The 22,589-nt window shown below is 52.6% G+C and overlaps 1 protein-coding gene across 5 annotated transcripts; it reads left to right on the plus strand.

The window, feature by feature from the left end:
* The first annotated feature begins 99 nt into the window (after nt 1-99).
* Tbxa2r (thromboxane A2 receptor) lies at nt 100-21,432 on the plus strand. 5 transcript variants are annotated; one of them, XM_021245146.2, is made up of 4 exons: nt 100-245; nt 3,149-3,241; nt 16,652-17,502; nt 20,508-21,432. In XM_021245146.2, exons 1-4 carry the CDS (start codon nt 173-175, stop codon nt 20,754-20,756), a joined length of 1,266 nt encoding a protein of 421 aa, XP_021100805.1. In that variant the 5' UTR covers nt 100-172; the 3' UTR covers nt 20,757-21,432. The 5 variants fall into 5 exon arrangements, with proteins under 5 accessions (XP_021100805.1, XP_087057493.1, XP_087057492.1 ...); XM_087201367.1 differs by having other exon boundaries at nt 212-245; nt 3,149-3,228; XM_087201366.1 differs by lacking the exon at nt 100-245 and adding an exon at nt 252-615 and having other exon boundaries at nt 3,149-3,228.
* Nucleotides 21,433-22,589: the final 1,157 nt, after the last annotated feature.

Here is a 22,589-nt window from a genome sequence, read left to right on the forward strand (position 1 = left end):
ATCCCTGAGCTGAGCTACCCATGGCTGAGTGTGGGCTGTGGACCAGGCTCCTTTTGGGAGAGCTGAGTAGGGAAGCTCCAGAGACGCTTTGACTCCAGCTCAGTGTTTGGTCAAGAAATAGGGAAGAGCAGGACATGGCAGTGCATGCCTATCATCTGAGCTACTCAGGAAAATGAGCCAGGAGGATTGTGAATTCAAGGCCGGCTTGGACAACTTAGCAAGACCCTGTCTCAGAAGGGCTGGTGGTGAGCATTTGCCTGTGTGCAAGGTCCTGGGTTCCAGCCCCAGCACTGCAAAACGGTGGGTGGGGAGGCTGTATGCTGTGCATATGGTACATTCCTATGTCTGGCCTCGGTTTTCCCTCTGTCCCTCCAGGTGTCTGCTCAGGTCATGTTCTCCCTGCATCCTGCTTGCAGTCTGGGCAAGGCATGGATGTCTGAGGGAGCAGAGCTGAGGCAAGGGGGAAGTCCTGGAGAGCCCGGAGGGCTCCCTGGAGGAGAGGCGCGTGCGAAGAGGGCGGCCAGGACCTGTGGCAGGTGTGAGGAGCCACAGAAGTTGCAGGACCCAGGCAGGACCTCCGAGCAGGGAGCCTCCTTCAGCCCACAGGAGGCTGAGGTGGGGCAGCCTGAGGACCCGCACCCTGGCCCTGGCCTCAGGTCCACCGGTGTCCTGGTGGAAGCTGCTCCCAGCCCCCACTCCGGCCTCTTCCTTTCCTTGGCTGTGTTCAAAGCTAAGAATAACTACTCCCTGCCTGTCCGGGCCGGAAGCCACAGCCATGGGGGGCACATCCTGAGCCTGGTCTCTGTTCCCACCACCAGCCCCCCAGGACTGGAGGCTCCTCCTTCCCACCCAGACAGATGTGTGGGTTGAGGACCAACCAGCCACCAGCCCCAGAGGTGACAGGAGCCCAGAGCTCATATTTAAGTCCCATATGCGGCCTTAATATCACCCTCCCCCTAAACCTCAGTTTCCCCGTGTGTACAGCAGGCATCCTTTCCTCCTGCCTCACAGAGACATGTAAGACACATGAAACGGAAAGTCAGCTAGCCTCTGACCCTGCCCTGCTCTTTCCCAGAAAAGATCTCGTTCTTCTTATCTCCAGGCTGAGAACAGAGGAAGTGGAAGGGAATGGCCTCCTTCCACCTCAACACCACCCCCATCTGCACCCCCAGCCCACATCGCACTCCCACCACATCTGCCCTACAATTCCTGCCGCTGGCATTTAGCCCAGACCTGGGGAACTCCTATGCAACTCACAGTGCCCCAGCTCCCACACTCTTTCCTCCCAGGATGACTGCAGCTCACCTCTGGGCATCCCCAGACTATGTATGTCACTTCCTTTGGCCCAACCCTGACCTCAGCGGCCTGGGATGTTCTGTGACCATCTTTGTCTTTCTCTAGCTAAAGGAATTCTCAAGAGCAGGCCCACCAGGGGCTCAAAATTGTGCCCTGAGGGGTTGAGGGAGAGAAGATTGAGCGATCTGGAAGATTTGATAGAGGAGGGCCCTTGGAGCCAGGGCTTTGCAGATGCATAGGAGTTGGGTCAGGGTGCTCCTGGCCAAGAAGAGGGACTTTAGGGTTAAATGCCTCAGGGACTCAGACAATGGGATAGATGTGGAGGGACTTGGAGGGGTGTAGGTGTGGGCTGAGACCGGAAGGATGGGGGGTGGAGCAGCAGGGAAGGGGCTTCCTGCCTGCATGGTGGAGCCCAACCTCCAGCTCTGTGCCTGGGCTATGGGCCCCTCCTGGGCCACGTAGGGGACTGGGTGGGGAAGGGTCAAGGCTGGTCAGCCATGCTGGCTCACTCCAGGCCAAAGTCAGGCCAAGTCCAGCCAACTAAGGCCAGTGAGCCCTAGGTTACAAGTCCAGCCTCAGCCCTAACCTGCACACAGCTTCAGAAGGTGGCCCAGGCCCACAGAGCCCTGTCCCTCCCCACCCAAAGCAGGAGGACCCTTTGTAAGATTCCCGTCTGCCAAGGGGCTTGGGCAGAGCCGTCTGATCTCTGAGCCTCTGCCTGTGCCATGCCCACCCATTCACCCCTTGCCGCTCTGCTCTGGCTGGCAGAACCCTAGCCTGGAGCCCTGAATGGATCTGGAGGCTGCTCTTTTTTTTTTTTTTTCACTACAGGAGATTGAACCCAGGCCTTTGCACTGAGCTACATCCCCAGCCCTTTTTAATTTTTTTTTTTTAATTTTGAGACAGTATCTGGCTAAATCACTAAGCTGTCCAAGTTGGGCTTGAACTTATGATCTTCCTGCTTCAGCCTCCCAGAGTACCAGCTCTGGGGGCTTTTAAGGAAGTCATCCGCCAGGGAAGCCCAGCATAGGCCCTGCCTCTAGCCTCCCAGCTGCTTCTGCTTCATTTCTGTGGTGATGGCTCCATCCATCCCTCCACACCCTGCGCTGGTGACAGGCCGGAAAGACCGACCCTCCCCCATGCCCCAGAGGGCCCGTGGGACTGCTGTCACCCCCAGCCCTTTCTCAGCCAGGTGGCTCTTGAGTGTCTACTCGCCCCCACCCCAGTTCCTCAACCGTCCTGTATTTATTAAGCACCTACTGTATGCCAGGCCTGATTCCACTTGTTAACCATCTGGGAGCCTCCGTCCCCTCCCTGCTCCAGGAGCTGACCTCCAGGCTTGCTGCCTGGCCCTGTAAGCCGTGGGCGCACAGTGCAGACAGTGAATAATTCGGGGCTGGCGGCTGGAGGCCCGGAGGGGCCCCGCAGGGGCGGCCCCAGAGGCTGGGGGTGGGAACAGGGAGCCCCGTGCCTTTGCCCTCGGATGGGGGATTTCACCGGTGTCCCCAAGCCCAGCGGCGTCCCTGGCAGGCCGGGGCGACCACCGACCTGGAAGCGGCCGGGCCGGGGCCGGGGCGGGGCCAGCATGGGGGCGGGGCCGGGCCAGCCGGGCGGGCGGGGAGTTGGGGACCGAGCGGAGACCAAACTGCCAGCCCCAGCCTGAGCCCACCCCGCCGCGCTCCGACCCCTCTTCGGGTTGGCCCCGCGCCCCAGCGCCCCCTGCCGCCACGGCCTTCATCTGCAGCCTCCGAGGCGTCCATCAGGCCCGCCCCGCTGTGACTCAGTTTCCCTAGAGGTCCTGGGAACTGAATTCCCACATCCCACCCTCCGCCCGCCTTCGGCTTTCCTGCAGACCTCAAGGAGCCTAAGCACTTGGCTGATCTGCTCCCAGGACGACCCCGCGACCCTGCTCAGCAGCCCAGTCCTGGCCAGGTGAGGCCCCCAGGTGAGGTTGCCAGGTGAGGCCCGAGCCACTTGTGGCACCTGGCAGGATGCACCCCAGGCTGTGTGAGCCCTGTGGCTGGGCATTTCCAGCTGACCCTACCGTGCTGTGGGTGGGTGTGTCACTGTGGGCAGCCAGGTACTGGGTATCAGTCTGTTCCCTGACAGTGGCCGGAGTGTGGCTTTTGCTCCCTGCAGTCAGCGGGTGGCAGAGCGTCCAGGGCTGGACCTGAGTTTCCAGTTTCTCCTGGTCTGGGAGAGGCCAATCCGGTCCTGAAGGTCACTTGGCCATGAGTGGGGTCTGGACCTTGGGCTGCCGGAAGCTGAGGTGGCTGTGGGCTGTGTGTTTGTGAGTTTCCATGTGTTTGTGCCTGACAGTCTGAGTTCTGCCTCTGTCTGTCTTTTTGTGCGGCTGCCTGTTCATCTGATTGGCTGTGTGTATAGCTGTCCCTGTCTCCCTGTTGCCTGTGTGGTGTGTGTGTGTGTCCCTTGGTGTGTGTCCGTGTAACCATGTAATCCTGGTAATAGATCCACCATTAACCACCACCCACGTGGCCTGGGTCCCCTCCCTGGTCCCACACCCAGCGCTCAGGCCTATGCCATGATCACAGTGCACAGGCTCATTGCACAGATGAGGGAACCAGTTCAGAGGGGGCCACATGCTTCAGGGTGCCCGGGCTGTGAAGCCGTCTGCACCCTGTGGGCTCGGGGCGGCAGGGGTGGGGAGCTCATTGGTGTCATAAACAGGAAAAGTTTCCGGAAATGAAGCCTTGTGGTGAGGGAGGTGGGCACACCCAGGGACAGTGGGGACCCTGCAGGCCGGGTGTGTCACATGCAGGTGTTTGTGGGCATCGGCAGCTGCATCAGGATTCAAGGGATCCATACAGTAAGCGGATCCAAATCTGCAGGCCCTGCTGCAGAGGCCGGCCTGGTCTATATACAGTGACCACCTGGACATGGTCAGAGCCTCCAGAAATGGGGCTGGCCAAGGTCCCAGGGCTCCCACCCCATCCACAGGAGCAGGAAGGGCACCCAGGTCAGGGGCACTGCTTCGAGGGGAAAGTGGACCTAGGCAGGACAGCCGAGGCCACCAGGCGGTGGGTGCCCTTCCCCCATGTCACAGAGAAGACACTGTGGTGTGGCAGGGCTGATCCTCCTGCTCAGCGTAGCAGACTGGGGACTCAAGAGGGAGTTCAAGCTGCTGTGAGGCCTGCATCACCCCTTGGGGCCAGGCTGCAGGGCAGGGTGTTGAGTGGGAGCCAGGCTGGCCATGTGCCCTGCACTCTGTGACCAAGGAGGGCCTGGGAACCAATTGGCACATTCTGAGCGCTGGGCAGCCTGGTGGCACCTGGCCCTGGGCCCAGTGTGGGGCACCCCACACCCTGCACCCATTCCTGGCCATGTCACCAGCCTGGCCCCAGCCAGATTGCCCTGGAAGTTCTAGAAGCTCAACCCCTTGGAAGTCTAGAATCTGAGGCTTTTCAGGATTCCAGAAATCAGGGCTCATTAGAATTCCAGAACCCTGGATGCTCTGAGTCCAAACCTCTCCACTCTCAGGCCCAGGGATTCTTTTTGTTTTGTTTTGTTTTGTTTTGTTTTTGGAGACAGGGACTCACTATGTAGTTCAGGCTGGCCTGAACTCACTGTGTTGCCCAGGCTGGCCTCAAACTCACAGAGATCTTCCTGCCTCAGGCTCCCAAGTGCTAGGATTACAGGTGCGCACCATCATGCCCCGGCCGTTAGGTTTAGGATTCTATTTTTCCAGCATTATTGGGAGAAGCATGAGGCACAGAGAGGGAAATCATTCCTCCGAATGTGTGGCCACACAGGGGTGCTTGGTGAGGATCTGCCATCCCTTGTGGCCAACATAGGACCCGGATGCCAGGTCCCCCTGCTGGCCTGGCTGCCTGGGGGAACTGAGATGGCCCCTAATACCCGAGCCGCAGTAGGGAGGGGCTTCAAGGGACTGGAAACTGCCAGCTGTGGCCAAAGGGACTTGATGCCAGTTTCCAGTCTCCCTGTAGCCCAGGGGTCTGGGTAACAGGCTTGGTCTCAGACACTGGAGGTGTGTGTCCCTGGGGCCTGCCAGGCTTATGCACTGGGTTGGGGTCAAGGGAGTCCAGAGAGTCAGAGCAGGCCTGGCAGTTACTGCAGGCAGAAGCTGGGGCTGGGGTCAGTGGCCAAAGGCACAGCCCAAGTCCCGGGAATGTTTAGAAACAGCATACCAGCTCGGGAGGGAGGGAGCGCCCCATCCCAGGGGGAATCCAAGTCTGAAGTCACAGAGAGCAAGCTCTGTCCCAGAGCCCAGAGCTAGCATCACTAGTAGCAGAGAAGAGCACCCCCCACCCTGCCTCTCTGAGCCTCAGTTTCCCCCAGAGGCCATGCCCCATGGAGGTGGCAGAGGTCTTGGATCTGGACCAAGGGGCACCCAGGATGGCTGTCTGGAACTTGATAATTTATGAGGCTCCACAGGGAGGAACAAAGCCAAGGAGCCCTGCCAAGGCACTAATTAAGGAGATGGGAACGAGGCCCAGACCACCCACCTGGCTTCCGGGAAACACTCGGGCCCTGCGACCTCCACTTTGGCACTACCTTGGGGCCAGTGTCAACTGAGTCCCCACGATGTGTTTACACAAAGGGAAACTGAGGCCCCCAGTGTTACTGGGTTTTAGGGTACTGGTTCCAGGTTCCTTCTGTCTGGAACAAAGAGTTGAACAAAACAAGCAAAAATGGTGCAAAGTTTCACATTTATTAAAAAAATTTAATGCAAAGGGTAGGGAAGAAGCTGGCTCTGCCGAGCAAACTTGGGCCAAGTAAAAAAAGGGGGAAATAAAAATAAAAGTACATAGGCCGGGGATTTAGCTCAGTGGTGCTGCCACCTACCTGCATCATAAGCGCCAGGTCCTGAGTCTGATTTCTGGTACAAAAAAATAAAATAAATAAAAGTACACCCTACAGCATGAGGGTGGGCTACCGTGAAGAGGCACTATAGCGAGCTCTTCATGATGTTTGTGTCCTTTTATTCCTTGCACACTCCCATGAGAACTGCACATATGGGGTCCTGAGGCTTATTTGGCACATGTGTCCTGGGATCTTGTCGTTAATAGGACCGGTTATGCCAGGCATGGTGGCACAAGTCTGTAATTCCAGCACTCGGGAGGCAGAGGCAGGTGGATTTCTGAGAGTTCAAGGCCAGCCTGGGCTACCTAGTGAATTCAGGGGCAGCCTGAACTACAAAGTGAGACCCTGTCTCAAAAACAAACAAAACAAAACAAAACAAAAAGTAGGTCCAGTTACTCTGCAGCCAGCTTTGCCATGCCTTGCCTTCCTGTCTCATTTTCCCCTGAGAGACACAAATGCCATAATTCTTCACAGGCTGCTGAGGGAGTGGAGTTCTCTGTCTTCTGTAGCTTCTTCAACCTGGAAGGGGCTGCAGACCCCACCTAATGGGGTTATGTGCTCTCCATCTGCATTGGGGAGTGGTGGCACCCTAACTGTATTGAAGAAAGAAAAACCTGTCAGAAGACAAGGAGAAAAAAAAAAGAAGACAAGGAGAAAAAAGTTAGTGACCATTGAACTGCCTGTTCGATGGGAGAAAGAAACTACTATCAGCCCAAATGCGAGGAGCAGGTCAGATTTCCACACTTCCTGTAGAGAATATATGTGAGAGAGGAATGTCATATCTGAGTGTCATATCTGAGTGTCATGGCCTTAGCAAAATCCTGTTTACTTATCTGTAGCAGCATTGGAGTCTTGCTTTTTGAAGAGAAATCTCAAGTCTTCCAGAGGCTCACAGAAGTACCTTTTTCCTTTTGGGTGATCTTGTTCTTCAGACAGTTCAGATGGGACTGGGTTTATTCTAGAAAGATGAATCCAATTTTCTGTAGCTGCCGCTTTTACTGCAGTAGGTGTGGCAATGATCACTGAAAAGGGGCCCTTTCATGTCAGCTTTGACTGTTTAGCAGGAATCCCCTCTTTCCAAGTTTTTCCGAGCACTTGACCTGCAGGGTGGACTCTAGGTGGTCCCGTGGGTCAGAAGCTGGCAGGACTCTGTTCCCATACATTCCGATAGCCTGTTATACTTGACCCAGATTAAATGAGATATTGTAAGAGTCTTGTGGTCTCCAGCTCTAGCATATCAGAAGATAGAAATGGCCTCCTATATAACATCTCAAAAGCACTCAAATTTAGCCCAGTTGTGGGCATGTCATGAACTCTCATGAGTGCCATTGGTAGCAATCAGACGTCTCTTGGCAAAGTTTTGCCAGGGCTCACTTTAGGGTCTGGTTGGCTCTCTCTACCTTTCCAGGAGATTGAGGTTACCAAGTGGCCAACCTGAGTTATTTGGGAGGTAAAAGAAGGTCCATTATCACTCTGGAGGGACTGGGGTAGTCCGAATCTGGGGATCATTTCTTTTTTTTCTTTTGTATTTTGGGATGATTTTTTTTTTTTTTTTGGTACCAGGGATCGAACTCGGGACCTTGTGCTTTCGAGGCAGGCACTGGAACCACTGAGCTAAATCCCCGGCCCCTTGGGATGATTTCTTTAAGAAGAACCTTGATGGGCTGAGGATTTAGCTCAGTAGCTCCCCTTGACTACTTCCATGCCTTTTTTTGTGTGTGTACTGGGGATCAAACTCCGGACCTTGCGCTTGCTAGGCAGGCGGTGGAACCACTGAGCTAAATCTCTGGCCCTCCATAGCCTTTTCTAAATGGGTAGGGAAGGCTTCGGTCCAACCTGTAAAGGTGTCAGTCAGGACCAAACTCTGTTTAAATCCTCTACATGGTGGCATGTGGGTGAAGTCTAATTGCCAGTCCTCCCCAGGATATGTTCAGTGTGTCCCTCTCTTCTGTACAGTTCTAATAAAGGAGGCAGTTTGGGCTTGCCTGGGTGGTTTTAGGTACAGAGTAGGCAAGCGTTGCAGACCTGTTGGGTGGTGGCCACTAGTCCTAGTTGTGTGAAAACTCGAGTAATTGTTCCAGTGTAGCATCTCTTAACAAATGGAAGGAATCACAAAGTGTTTTTATAGCCTTCCACTGTGTCACTTGAGGAAGGACCAGTTTATTTTCCAATACCACCAGAGTTCTTTTTTAATTCCCCCATGTCCTGAGGCCCATTTATTGTTCTGAGGGGTATAGACTGGTTTTAATGGTTCCTTGGGAACTGGGAATAAGTGTAGGGTTCCAAGCGGCTGTAAGGCTGCCCCACTTTGCTTCCCTTTCATCCTGTTAATTTCCCAAGGATACTTCAGACACATCTCCTTGGTGCCCTTTACAGTGCATGACTGCAACCTCCTTGGGAAAATGGGCTGCCTCTAGGAGCTGTAGAATTTCCTGCCTGATAGATGATTGTTTATTAGTCAGTAAGCCTCTTTCCTTCCAGATTTCTGCATCCTGCATGGGTGTGTAGCACCAGAAGGGCATATTTGGAGTCTGTATAGATATTTAACTTTTGCCTTTTCCTAATATCAATGCCGGAGTAAGAACTATTAGTTCTGCCTATGAGCAGAGGTTCTTGGGGTAGGAGGTTTAGCTTCAGTGACCTGTTGTGAACTGACAACTGTATAAGCTGCTATTCAATGTCCTTCTTGGACAAAGCTACTTCAGTGAACCACATGTCCTCAGGGTTTTGGGGGGGCAGGTCACTGATATCCTGCCTGCTTGCATAGGCCTAAGATCACTTGTTCACAAGAGTGGCTAACTTTTAGGCCTGTGGGCTGCAAAAAGGCAGAAGTAGGAGTAGTACCCATGCAAAAAGGTGAGGACTATCTCAAAACCTCTGAGGGAGAACCGTCCAAGTATTTGCTGCTTTTCTCTTGTGATAAGAATTTAATATTCAAAGGCAAACAGAAACTGAGAGCCTGGGTGTAGGGAAATAGGAAAAATGGATCTTTTCAATCTAAGACTGAGAACCAATAAGTGTCCCCCAGAATTTAGGAGAGAATTGTATATGGATCTGCCACTAGAGGATGGATTGGAATGACAGCCTTGTTAATGAGGCAGAAGTCTTGTTCCCTCCTGTATTCTCCTGAGGGCTTTACTACAGGGAGATGGGAATATGCAAGGGCATTGTCATGGCTGCAAGAGGCCGTATTTGAGAAACCTGTCTGTGAAACCTGTGTGTAAAATCCATTTCGGCCTTAGCCAGAATTTGAGAATTGCCCCCAATATTGCTGGTACATCTCTTCCTAGAAAGGGAATGGGACACTGAGGGACAATTAGAAACTCATGGTTTGGGCCGGGGATTTAGCTCAGTGGTTCCGGCGCCTGCCTTGCAAGCGCAAGGTCCCAAGTTCAATCCCCGGTACCAAAAAAAAAGAAAGAAACTCATGGTTAAAGATCTGGCCTTCAAAGTGACAAGAAGAGGAGTAAAGAAGCTCCAACTAGGGGTCTCCTCAACCCCACCTATAGTTATAGACCCAGAGGAGGGCCCAGAGAAGGAAATCAATACTGAATGAAATAATTGAACTGAGTCATCCATGACGTCCAAGATTACCAGGGTTCCTGGAAGGAGATGGTGATGTCCATGGACAGGGGAACTGCAGGTTCCCCTGGGCCCCTTCAGTCATCAGAGCAGGAAATGAGGGTTCTGGCTGGCCCAGCCCCTCTCTGGGAGCAGGGACAGTCAAACTCCAATGCCATGAGTCAGGCGCACTGGGTGCCTCACATTCAGAGCAGGGCCAAGGAGAGGCTTGGTAAGTCTCGTGCCCAGTGTCCCGTCCTCTTGCACTTGGAACAAGAACTCTTTCCTCAGTTGCCCCTGAGCCTGTGGTTAGGTGACCCGGGTGGGTTTAAAAGCATTGCCAGTTGTGACAGGTACAATCTTAGCCTTTGCCTTTGGTTTCTCCTCTGGGTACTGATTGTTGAACACAGGAAAGACCATGTCCAGCAATTGGGCCATAGGTGTCTGAGGCCCCATCTCAAGTTTTTGCAATTAGTGCTGAATATCTGGGGTTGATTGACAAATAGAACGATGTCCCAGTAGTGCTTTTCCCTCACTGGAAGATGAATCTATATTAGTATATTTATGAAAGACTTAATAAAACAGCTTTTTATCCCCATGGGAAGAGCAGCTAACGTATCAGACTTCGTTTTCATCCCACAACTAGTGTTACAGTCCCGGTTTGGTTCTGTTGAAGGGAGAATAGCCTCTCCAAAGTGGTTTCCTTCCCCTTTAAAACATAGTGCTCATCTGCATGGTTCCTAGCATCTTGTCAGGCTTTTTTTTTTTTTGGTCTTTCTGACACTTGGCCTCGTTGTTCTTTGCATTGCTGGACATCTGCAATTGAAAAAAAGTTCAACCTGTTGGGGTTAAAGCTGCCTGTGTACCCAGGGGGACTCAAGGCTATCTGAGGAGCAAGATAGGGGAGCTGAGGAACCCCTGGTTTCTCTGGGGCCCTGGGCGCTAATGGAGTTCCTGAATCACTTGGAGGGGGTGGACCTGATTTACTGGGTGAGGGCCAATAAGAAGGAGGTCGAGGAGACTTCCCAATATCATCAAACCGATCAGAGAAACCCATGTCCCCCTGAGAGACAGGTGGGGACCTCAGGACAGGGTCACCCAGAATACCTCCTCCTCCGCAGGGGCCACTCGAAATACCATCGCTCCTGAGCATTCCCTTTGATGAAGGATCACAAAAGCCTGAACAGGGCTGGGGATTTAGCTCAGTGGTTCCGTCGCTTGCCTTGCAAGCGCAAGGACCCGAGTTCGATCCCTGGTACCAAAAACAACAAAACAAAACAAAAGTCTGAACATAAGCGATTTCATTCCACCTTTTATGTTTTAAGGAGAAACGTTTTAACTGAAGAATAGTCTCTTGATTTATGTATTTATTTTTGGTACTGGGGATCGAACTCGGGACCATGTGCTTATGAGGCAGGCAGCAGAACCACTGAGGTAAATCCCCAGCCCATAGTCTCATAATTTAAAGTTCCATCCCATACCCACCTTTAACCCTTTCCCCAGTTCATGCTGAACCTAAACCGTACCGCAATAGTACATACGCTGTTCCTGTCTAAACTGTCAGGATCAAACCCTTCCCATGCATCAAGGACGTGAAGTTGGTGAAATCTGTGTGGGGAGGGTCAAAAGGTTTCCCATTGGCTCGACTCGGGGCCTGGAGAGAGGGAGACAGCTGGGTCTTGGCTCCTCAAGATGGTGCCCCATGCAGAAGGAGAAGACCTGAAAGTCCCCACAAAGCCCCCCTTGGGAGACTCTAGCACTGACCGGATAGACGTCTCTTTCTGAAACTTAGAGTGATGCCTGCATTGTTTTCGGAAGCACAGAAGAAAGCCCCACTGAGGGCTTTTTTGTCTCCATATTGGAGCCATTAGCTGATTAGAGAGAAGGGGGTCGAGCCAGCTGCTGGCCCTACCTAGTCCTTTGACTTCTTAGATAAGGACAGAACTTTCCTCCCAAACAGAGTTCTCCTAATCCCAGAGATGGGCCACCTGATGCTTTTTACATAAGCAGAGTGAGGCCTTATGGGAAAAACACTTCTTGCATTTACTCTTATAGTAAAAACACTTTGGTACTTACTTTGTTTAAGGCAGTAGAGATGAAGACCGTTTTGTTTTGTTTTTTCCTAAGAATGGGGGTGGCTCTGCTTTTGCGTACTCACAGTCACTTCAGTTACGTTTTAAATGCTGTTCATTTGTTCTGCTCAGGTCATCAGGATATGTTTCTAAATTACCTGCATTTAAACAAGGAAATGATCTAGCCAGAAAGCAATAGCTCGAGGCAGGCCGTAGGACCCTCAGGGAACTGAGTCACCAGGAGCTCACTCAGCTGCTGTTTGTGACTGGCTGCCGCAGGCCAAAGCTGTGGGAGTTTTTTAAATGGACAAACCTTTCTCTCCCATTTGGGAAGACACTGTGCTGGCTAAAATAATTAAAAAGAAAAGGGAGAGGAAGCCCACTTGTTCTCTAACATCAGAGGGTTAGCTCCTCTCTGCAAAGTCAGGTCTGTCAGCCCAATTATTAAAACAAAGAAAAGAAAAAAGGAAAAAAAAATGGCAGCATTTAGCTATGTGATAAGACAACATGCTGCCCAGCCATGAAGCAAGACAGGATGATGTTCTGGACCAAAACAGCAAACCGAAAGAAAAAGCCAATTACTAACTGGGGCAAGCAGAGATCAGGCTAATTTCCAGAAAGGGTAGCAAAATGCAGTGGCCCCCCAAATTCACAGCAGTTATGTTCCTACAGCACCTGTGAATAGTCAAAAACTGTGAATTTCAGATATGATCAGAAAAATGCCTACTTTTATAGTTTAAACCCTAACATGCTATGTCTTCCACAGTTATGTAATTTAATTTAATATAATTTTGTATTAATAAAGCCTTAGAAGATTTGGCTCAGTGGCACCAAGCCTGCCTCGCAAGCACAAAGTTCCGAGTTCTGAAGAAAAGCCCTAGTACTGAAGAAAAATAAATAAATAAATAAGTAAAGCCTTAGAAGGTGCTGTCAGGTAAAAGGGCCGAAGACCAAGACCAGACCAGGCCACAACAAGCCTTTATTAGGGGAACAGATCTGCCGGGCTGTCTCTGAACGAAGGAGAGACAAAAGCAATATGGCCGGGGCAGGGAGAGTCTTTCATAGAGACTGGGTGGGGTTTGTAGGGGCTGAGGTGGGGTCGAGTGAAGTAGTGACTAAGGAATGGAGGAGCCGGTGATGTCACTAGGTGGTAGGAGGTGAGCGAGTATTAGGTTACTTTCTAGGTGGCAACAGGGGCATGCTGGGAAGAAGGATTTATTCTTTGGTGGGAGCAACCATCTTGGCATGACGTCACACAGGGGAGGGGGCAAGGCACGATAGGAAGAGGGCAGCTAATATACATAATAGCTGCTGAGGTAGTGGGAGACCTATCAGGTGCAAGGTATTTTGGCAGCATCTTAAGGATCTTAGGGCTTTAAGCAAAACCAAACTGAGAACACTGAAGAAAGAGCTACTCAGGTACAGCAACATGTTATGATGCGGAATGCTGGTGCATCTGCCAGAGATGGGTTACAGGGCAGCAGCCAATTAGCAGCAAGGAGAACTAAGTAACGCTCTTGCATTGGCTACTTGTAAACCTCCCCTCCCCCAAAAAAACAATTGCAGAGGATATTTGTGGTTTCTGCTAAATTTTGGGAGTTTCCACAAATAATTGTTAGATTCTAAGGAAAAAATCTGCAAACAACTGAGGCCTCCAACTCTGAACCACAACTTCTCAGGGGTATACTGTATGGTGAACAAATGGACAGTGTACCCACAGAGTGAGCACAAGCAAAAGAAAAAAGAAAAAAGAAAACGAAAGTCAATTGTGGCTGGAAGAAAAACACACTGCTATGCATTCCATCCTCCTCATCCCCCATGGCAGGACTAGGAAGCTCTTCCCAGTCCCATGAGGAAAAGCTTCTCAGACTGGCAGCTTAGGAGAGAGAGAAAGAGAAAGAGGAAGAAAAAACCCTAGCAAAATACGGTCGTGGCATTTAGAGAGAAACAAAAAAAATGCACCCGGTAACATTTACCTGTCTCCTGACTGGCTCGCCAAATAAATGTTACCGGGTTTGGAAAAGCTGGTTCCAGGTTCCTTCAATCTTGAACAAAGAATTGAATGAAACAAATAAAAATGGTGCAAAGTGTTAGGGTAAACCAAAGCTGACTGAGACCACCAGAGCAGACAAAAATAAAGCAACAAGTGAGGTTTTATTTTCAGCCTAGGTGCAGGTGAGTCAAAGACAACAAAGCTATTAACGGGGGGGGGGGGGGGGGCAAGGGGAAACTTTATAGAGGAGTTTGGGTAGGAGAGGGGTAGTACTAAGAGGAGTGGAAAGTTTTGTCTTGGAGTAGAGGAAGTCTTTTGTTCTGGGGCAGAGGTTGCTGGTCTCCAGGGGTATCTGGACCTGCAGATGTTGCTGCATGGGAGAGGCCATTTCTCTTGAACTTTGGCTTCCTGTTATCCTGTGCACCTTGCAGGATGTGTAACTGCTTTGCCTGGGACATTTTCTCTTCTGCCTGGGCAGGGGTCTGACTCAAAGTTTCAGATTTATTTGAAAAACTAAGAGTGAAGGGTGAGGTCTGCAGAGTGAACTTAGGGTGAGTAAAAGAGAGAAAAAATAAAAATAAGATTACACCCTATAGCATGAGGGTGGGCTACCATGAAGAGGCACAATAGTGAGCTCTTCATGGCATTTGTGTCCTTTTATTCTTTCCAAATGTCACAAGAACCTGTGAGAACTCTACATATAGGGTGCTGAGAATTATTTGGCACGTGTCCTGGAATCTTGTACTTAACAGGTCCTGTTTCTCCCCCAGCCAGCTCTGCCATGCCCTGCCTTCCCATCTCATCAGTAGGGAGGGGACAAGTCTAAAGTCAGAAGAGGGTGTGCTCTACTTACCCCTCAAAGAAAATACCAGCTGGGGGCTGGGGATGTAGCTCAGTGGTTCCACCGCCTGCCTCACAAGCGCAAGGCCCCGAGTTCGATCCCTGGTACCAAAAAAAAAAAAAAGAAAGAAAGAAAATACCAGCTGGGCACAGGGGAGCATGCCTGTCATCACAGTGACTCGGAAGGCTGAGGCAGGAGGATCTCGAGTTGGACCCAGCCTGGGCAACTTAGCAACTTTATGAGACTCTGGCTCAAAATTTTTTTTAAAAGGAGGGGCTGGGGATGGAGCTCAGCATGAAGGCCCTGGGTTTAATTTCCAGTATCAAAAAGGAAAGAAGGAAATAAGGGAGGGGAGGGAAGGAGGGAAGGAAGAAAATGAAAATAAATTCAAATGCCAACCCTCCCTGCTTTCCCGCCTGGCTGTTTGACTGGTGGGATCTTGGAGTCCGTACGCACATTTGCAGATGGAAGGCCCGAGTTTAAATCCCAGGTCAACTCCAGATGAACACTGTGACTTTGGACACAGTAATGAACCTCTCTGTGCCTCCGTCCGTGCCCACCCCCTGCACGATGAAGATCTTCATAGGAGTGGCAGCTGCCCAGCACTTGGGGCCACTACCCCTCCTTTGCCCACCGATGCCTCTACTTGATGTTTGTAAGTTGTGCCTCTCTCTGGACTTTGGGGTTCCCTGTGGAATGTCCCTTCTTGGGAATCCAGAGCTGGCTTTGGAATGGTGTCTCCTTTTTATTTTTTTATTTTGAGACAGGGTCTACCTAAGTCACTAAGTTGTCCGGCCTGGGTTCCAACTTGCAATCCCCCTGCCTCAGCCTCCCAGAGTGCTGGGATGCCAGGGTGTGTTTGAATGATTATTCCACATATGGTCTCAGCATGTCCCGAAGCTGATCCACCCTGCAGTCGGCCCTGCTGTGTCTGTCTGTCCCCCAGCCCCATGCTGGGTACGGCCGCTGCCCTTCCCCTCCCGGCCTCCCTCGGGAGCCATCGTCACAAAGGACCTCTGGGATTTTTTCTTCCCAAAATGGAACTGTGACTTCTGGGCTTATTTCTTTTTCTAAAAGTGACACCGGGAAAGTGGAAAAAAGGAGTCACATGACTCCGGCAGGGAGTGAAGGACATAAGCATCCCAGGTTTCCTAAAGACCAACAGGGACAGGAGCTAGGCCATCCCCAGGTGACAGCGGCTGCCCTCACCTCACTGGGTGCGACCTGGAGGTCTTGATGTCCATTCCCAGTGTCTAGGGCTGGTTCTGAGCTCTGCCCAGGTCTTAGGGGGTAAACAGTGGAGAAACTGAGGCTCGAGGAGCAGGAGCCTCTGACCTGTAGTCACACGGTGAGCACCAGGACTGGAGTCCAAACCTGGGGCTCCTCAGTCCTCAGAACCCAGCAAATACTTCCAGTGGCCTCCAGCCATCCCAGAGGGACAGCCCTGGTCTTTGTCCTCAAGGGTCTTTTGTTTTTGTTTTTGCTTTTTGAGGCAGGATTTTGCTATTGTTTAGGCTGGCCTTGAAGTCACTGTGTAGCCCAGGATGGTCTCAAACTCAGCAATCCTCCTGCCTCAGCCTGCTGAGTGCTGGGATGGCAGGAGTGCTCCACCATACCTGGCTTTTTTTTAAATTTTGAGGCAGGGTTTTGCTAAGTTATCCAGGCTCGGCTCAAATTTGTCATCCCCAGAGCCAGGGATGATGGCACCAGGCTGAGGCAGGAGATCACAAGTTCATGCCCAGCCTGGGCAACTAAGTGACTTAGCAAGACTTTGTCCCAAAATAAAAAGGGCTGGAGATGAAACTGTTTGATCTCCAGTACTGGAAAATGCAAACTTGCAATCCTTCTGCCTCAGTCTCCTAAGTAGCTGCAATTAGAGGTGTGCATCACAATGCCCTGCTTAGAGTTTTCAATTCTTACCACTTGCATTCAGAAAGGCTTCCTCAAAGAGGGGATATTGGAGCTGGGGCACTGAAGGTTGTGTAGGAGTTTGCCAGAATCATGCAGTGACAGTAACAAGCCGCTCTTCTCCCTTCTGTCTCCTAGGCGTGCCTGACCCTGGGGCAGCCGGATGGAGTGGTGACCCACTGTTCCCTCGCCCCTCCAGCGCCATGTGGCTCAACAATACTTCCCTGGGGCCGTGTTTCCGGCCCACGAACATCACGCTGGAGGAGCGGCGCCTGATCGCCTCGCCCTGGTTCGCGGCCTCCTTCTGCGCCGTGGGCCTGGCCTCCAACCTGCTGGCGCTGCGCGTGCTGGCGGGCGCACGGGCGGGCGGGTCGAGTCCCCGCTCCTCCTTCCTCACCCTCCTCTGCGGCCTGGTCCTCACGGACTTCCTGGGGCTGCTGGTCACCGGCCTCATCGTCGTGTCCCAGCACGCCATCCTCTTCGACTGGCGCACCGTGGACCCGCTCTGCCGCCTCTGCGACTTCATGGGTGTCGCCATGGTCTTCTTCGGGCTGTGCCCGCTGCTCCTGGGCGCCGCCATGGCCTCCGAGCGCCACCTGGGCATCACGCGGCCCTTCTCGCGCCCCGCGGCCGCCTCTCCGCGCCGGGCCTGGGCCACCGTGGCTCTGGTGTGGGCGGCGGCGCTGGCGCTGGGGCTGCTGCCGCCGCTGGGGCTGGGCCGCTACTCCCTGCAGTACCCGGGCTCCTGGTGCTTCCTGACGCTGGGCGCGCGGCCGGGCGACGTGGCCTTCGCGCTGCTCTTCGCGCTGCTGGGCGGCCTGTCGGTGGCGCTGTCCTTCGTGCTCAACACCGTCAGCGTGCTCACCCTGTGCCGCGTCTACCATGGCCGCCAGGCCGCCCGGCAGCGCCCGCGGGACGGCGAGGTGGAGATGATGGCGCAGCTGCTGGGCATCATGGTGGTGGCCAGCGTCTGCTGGATGCCCTTGCTGGTGAGTGGTGGGGGCCTCGGGCGTCTAGGGTGGCGTCAGACCCCTTGGGTTCCGGTCTGCCCGAGAAACTTCCTGTCTCCTTGCTTTTGGGCTCACGAGCCAGGCACAGATGACCCCCAAAATGCACATTCCGGGCTGGGGACGGAGAGGTCCAGAGAGGAGCTTCAAGGCTCTACCTGTGATATGCTAGAAAAGTTTACAGAGAAAGGGCTTTGAAGGATGTAGAGGAGTTCACTTGCTAGATTAAAAATGGGGAAAGCACTGTGGATATGTCTACTTTGTGTCTAGCACAGGGCTGGACCCCAGCAGCCCCACACAGATTTTCTCCGGGTGGGTCATGGATCTGAGCTCAGAGGAGGAGCCCACAAGGTGGCTATTTATTTATTTTTGCAGTACTGGGGATGGAACCCAGGGCTTTCACACTGAGCTCCATCTCCAGTCCTAAACTCCATCTCCAGTACTTTTCTTCTTCTTTTGGGACAGGGCCTCACTAAATCACTAAGTTGCCCACCCTGGGCTCAAATGTGATCCTCCTGCCTCAGCCTCCCAGAGTGCTGGGATGACGGGCGTGTGACACCACGCCTGAATTTTGTAAACTGGAGCCCTTCCATTGAATGAGCACAGATGGCCAGCAGGGGGCTCAGTTCCCTCTGGTTGTAGGATTAACAAGATGCCAACAGGGCTGGGCATGGTGGCACACACCTGTCATCCTAGCACTCAAGAGCGGGAAGGATCACCACTTGTTCCAGGCCAGCACAGGGTACGTGGTGAGTTTAAGGCCCGCCTGAACTGCATAGTGAGACCCTGTCTCAAACAAAAAAACAAGATGCCAACACAGGCTGGGGGCGACTAAGTGGTGAGCACTTACCTAGCGTGGGTGAGGCCCTGGGTTCCATCCAAAGAAAAAGAAACATTGAAGAATTTAGTGATTCTAACTAGGATGACTTCTCTGATTTTGTCCAACAAATAAACTCCTATTCATCCTTCAGAACCCCAGCTCCCATGGTTTAAAGTAGGGCACAGTTCATTCTAGAGGGCAGGGAGGAGGAGGCTGTGGAAGACCTCAGGAGTAAACTGCTCAGGGACCTGGGGGAAGTATCCCAAGTGGAGGGCATGGCTGGGCAAAGGCCCTGGGGCAGGTCAGAGCCCGGCCTGGTGTAGGAGCAGCAAGAAGGCCATGTGGCTGGAGCAGAGGGAGCCAGGGGCAGAGAGGGAGCTGGGGAGGCAGGGAAGGGATGGGGTGGGGGGATTGTGCAGGGCCCTGTGGGCTGCAGGGAGGACTTGGCCTTTGGCCCTTGGGAGGTAGTAGCCATGGAGAGCTGATGGCAGAGGAAGGAGGGCCTGACATGGTGCTCAAAGCGCCCTCTGGTGTAGGGGACTGAGTTGTGCACCAGACGATGGCTCCCTGTGTCTTGGCCTTCGTGTGCGCCTGCCCAGGTCCCTAGCACACAGTAGGCACAGGAAATGATATAGTGTCACTGTAGCCATACATCTTAATAAAACGCAAATTATTTTAGTAACATAGTCCTTAATTATAATTATTTGCAATTGTAAAATATAACCCAGGTATGGTGGCACACACCTATTATCCCAGCCACTCGGGAGGCTGAGGCAAGAGGGTCGCAGGTTTGAGGTCAGCCTAGATCACTTAGCTAGGCCCTGTCTCAAAATAAAAAAACAGCCGGGGATTTATCTCAGTGGTTGTACAGCTTGCCTTGCAACCACAGGGACCCGAGTTCGATCCCTGGTACCAAAATAAATAAATAAGTAAAATAAAATAAAAAATATAAAAGGGTTAGGGATGTAGCACCACAAAAACATAAGTAAAATAATATAAGCACCATAATTATTATGTTATTATAGCTAATAGTTGCATCATTATGTAATATTAAAATTAAATAGTGCATGCTGCCACATTGTATAATTATATGTAATTGTATTTATAATTACATTAATTATATAATTGTTATATATTTTTAATTTTTATGTTATATAATAATTTATTAAAATGCGTGTTATATATTGAATAATAAATATAAATTATATGTTGAAAGATATATTAAAATGGTAAAATATACACATTAGTATAGAGAAACTTAGTACATAATAAAGCATTATACAATTTTGGCTGGGCACAGTGGTACACACCTGTAAACCCAGCACTCTGGGTAGCTGAGGCAGGAAGACTGCAAGTTTGATCCCAGCCTGGACAGTTTAGATTTAGTGAGACCCTGTCTCAAAATAAAAAATAAAAAGGGTTGGGGATGGAGCTCAGTATGAAGACCCTAAGTTCAAAATCCAGTACTGAAAAAAAAAAAGAAAGAATGAACTATATGTACCATATATATTCATATAAATTAATGTACTTCAACTATAAAGTTGTGTGTGTGTTTTTCTTTTCTTTCTTTTTGAGACAGGGTTTCGCTATATAATTTAGACTGCCCCTGAAGTCACTATGTAGCCCAGGCTGGCCTCGAACTCATGGCAATCCTCCTGCCTCAGCCTCCCAAGTGCTGGAACTACAGGCGTGTGCCACCACGTCCTGCTTTTTTTTTTTTTTTTGGTATGGGGGATCAAACTCAGGACCTTACGCTTGTGAGGCAGGCGCTGGAACCACTGAGCTAAATTCCCAGCCCCACCTCCTGCTTTTACTATAAAGTCTTTTTTTTTTTTTGGTACTGGGGATCGAACTCGGGTCCTTGAACTTGTGCAGCAGGCGGCGAAACCACTGAGCTAAATCCCCGGCCGTTTTACTATGAAGTCTTATGGCCGGGTGTGGAGCCACACGCCTGCCATCCCAGCGTTCTGGAGGCTGAGGCAGGAGGATCATCATGAGTTCGAGCCTGGGCTACATAACAAGACCCTGTCTCAAAAAACTAAAAAAGAAAAGTTCTCAGACGAAGGTCTTAATGGACTAACATGGCAGCCGTGCTGAGGAGGGCTGGGAACGCTGCCCGCGCCTCTCTCCCAGTCCCCGCCGCGCTCACTGCCCCCTGGTTCCGCAGGTCTTCATCGCGCAGACAGTGCTGCGGACGCCGCCGGCCATGAGCGCCTCTGGGCAGCTGTCCCGGGCCACGGAGCGGCAGCTGCTCATCTACCTGCGCGTGGCCACCTGGAACCAGATCCTGGACCCCTGGGTCTACATCCTCTTCCGCCGCTCCGTGCTGCGGCGTCTACACCCGCGCCTCAGCTCGCCGTCCGGGTCACTGTCCTTGCGACCGCAGCTCGCCCAGGGCGCCCGGGCGCCACTGTGACTGGGGGGGAGCTTTACGGGCCTGGGGACCCCAACTCCTCCCTGGTCCCTTTGCAACAGCCTCTTCACGCCCTGCCCACTCGGAGCCCTCCTCCCCATACTGTCCCCTGCTCTAGAGCACCCCCACGTCCCCCTAGCCCCAGGCAGGGAGTTTGGGGGTGCCTGGAAGGAATCGGACTGTGAAGCCCAGAGGAGCAAGGCTTCTTTTTTTTTTTTGGTACCAGGGATCAAACTCGGGACCTTGTGCCTGGCAGGCAGGTGGCGGAACCACTGAGCTAAATCCCCAGCCCAAGGCTGCTTCTTGAAGCCCCCAGAGCTGGGGGTGCTGTGATCCCCTAAGAGAGGCCTTGCTGGGGGTGGTGACTTCTCTGGGACAGCTCTGCCAGAACGGGTTCCACCTGCAGGGGATGGCGGCACCCACCCGCCATCGAAGCAATCGGGAGGCAGAGGCAGGAGGATTGGAAGTTCCAGCCCAGCCTGGGCAATTGAGCAGTCTAATGAGACCCTGTCTCAAAATGAAAAGGAGTTGGGGATGCAGCTCCTTGCTGATCACTTGCCTAGCATGTGCAAGGGCCTGGGTTCCACCCACAAGAATTTTAATAAATAAATAAATAAATAAATACATAAATAAATTGAAGGTGCACAGTGAGGGGGGCACCCCCTTTCTCGCTAAAATATTTCTCAAGGTTTCTGGCTTTATTTTCCTTCTGTCGGGGCTCAGATTCCTGGGCGACAAGGGCTGGCCCCAGGCTGGGCCTGAACTTGGGATTCTCCTGCCTCAGCCTTCCAGCATGCTGAGGTCACAGGTTTGTATCCGTTTTTCATCTTTTCCTGGTGATGCCGCACCGCAGGAACCATGGACAGCGCCTTGCCTGCTACCTTGGCTGGTAGCGACCGCCAGTAAATGATTTTCCTAGATCACCTGCCAGTGCCCGAGGACCGCTGAAGAGGGCGCTTGGCGTACAGGAGGTGCTTAACGGGCCATCTGGTGTTGGCCCAGCCCGTCCCCGTGTTCCTGCACCCCCATGACCATGGAATGAATGACATCGGGGCCACAGGTGTGAGGAGCCTTTATTTATTTGCCCTGCCCTGGAGGCACGGAAGCCAGTGCCTCTGCTGCCCGCCTTGTCCTCCACAGATAGGATCCGCTTACAAGTCCCTGGCCAGGCCCTGTGAAATCGAATCCTGTTTCCATGACCCCCTCCCGGCCTGTCTGGGGAATGAGGTCATCTGTTGGGTAGGGGAACCCAGGCTGGGAGGGGCTGCGGGAGCCGCTGTGACATCACACCTGGTGGGGGAGGAGCCCTGGCTCCCCAGGTCTGTGGGGAAGGGTGTGTCCCGGGGGCTCAGGGAGGTGAGCTCAGGAGGGTCCCCCTGGGGACAAGGCCAGCAGTGACAGACACAAGTGGTGGGGTGGGCTCCTGGGGGCCCAGTTTTGGCTTGGGGGAAAGGGGTGGCTTCTGGGGCATAGGAGCTGCTGGCTGGGGTACCAGGAGGGAGGCTGAGAGGCCTGATCCAGGTACCCAATCAGTAGGCCAAGGCCTAGGTCCTGGGGCTTTGCTGGCAGCTGGAGTTGCGGCCTTGAAGGGTAGGCCTGGGGACTGGGTCAGGGCAGAGGAATTAGGGTGGGCTCTAGGGTCAAGGGTCTGTGGATGGAGCCCATTTCCAGAGCTGAGCTGGATTCTCCAGCTGGATTGGATTCCAGGAAGAGGCTGGGTTCCAGACTTCGGGTGAGTTCCAGAGCCAGGCTGGATCCTTGAGCTGGCCTGGGTTCCTGGGCTGGGCTGGGCTCTAGAGCTGATCTGCTTCCCTGAGTCTGGCTGAATAACTGAGC

This window comes from Heterocephalus glaber, unplaced genomic scaffold (genome assembly GCF_053883595.1).
Source record: "Heterocephalus glaber isolate CG9 unplaced genomic scaffold, H.glaber_assembly_v1.0 deba00001760, whole genome shotgun sequence".
Classification (NCBI taxonomy): Eukaryota; Metazoa; Chordata; class Mammalia; order Rodentia; family Bathyergidae; genus Heterocephalus; species Heterocephalus glaber.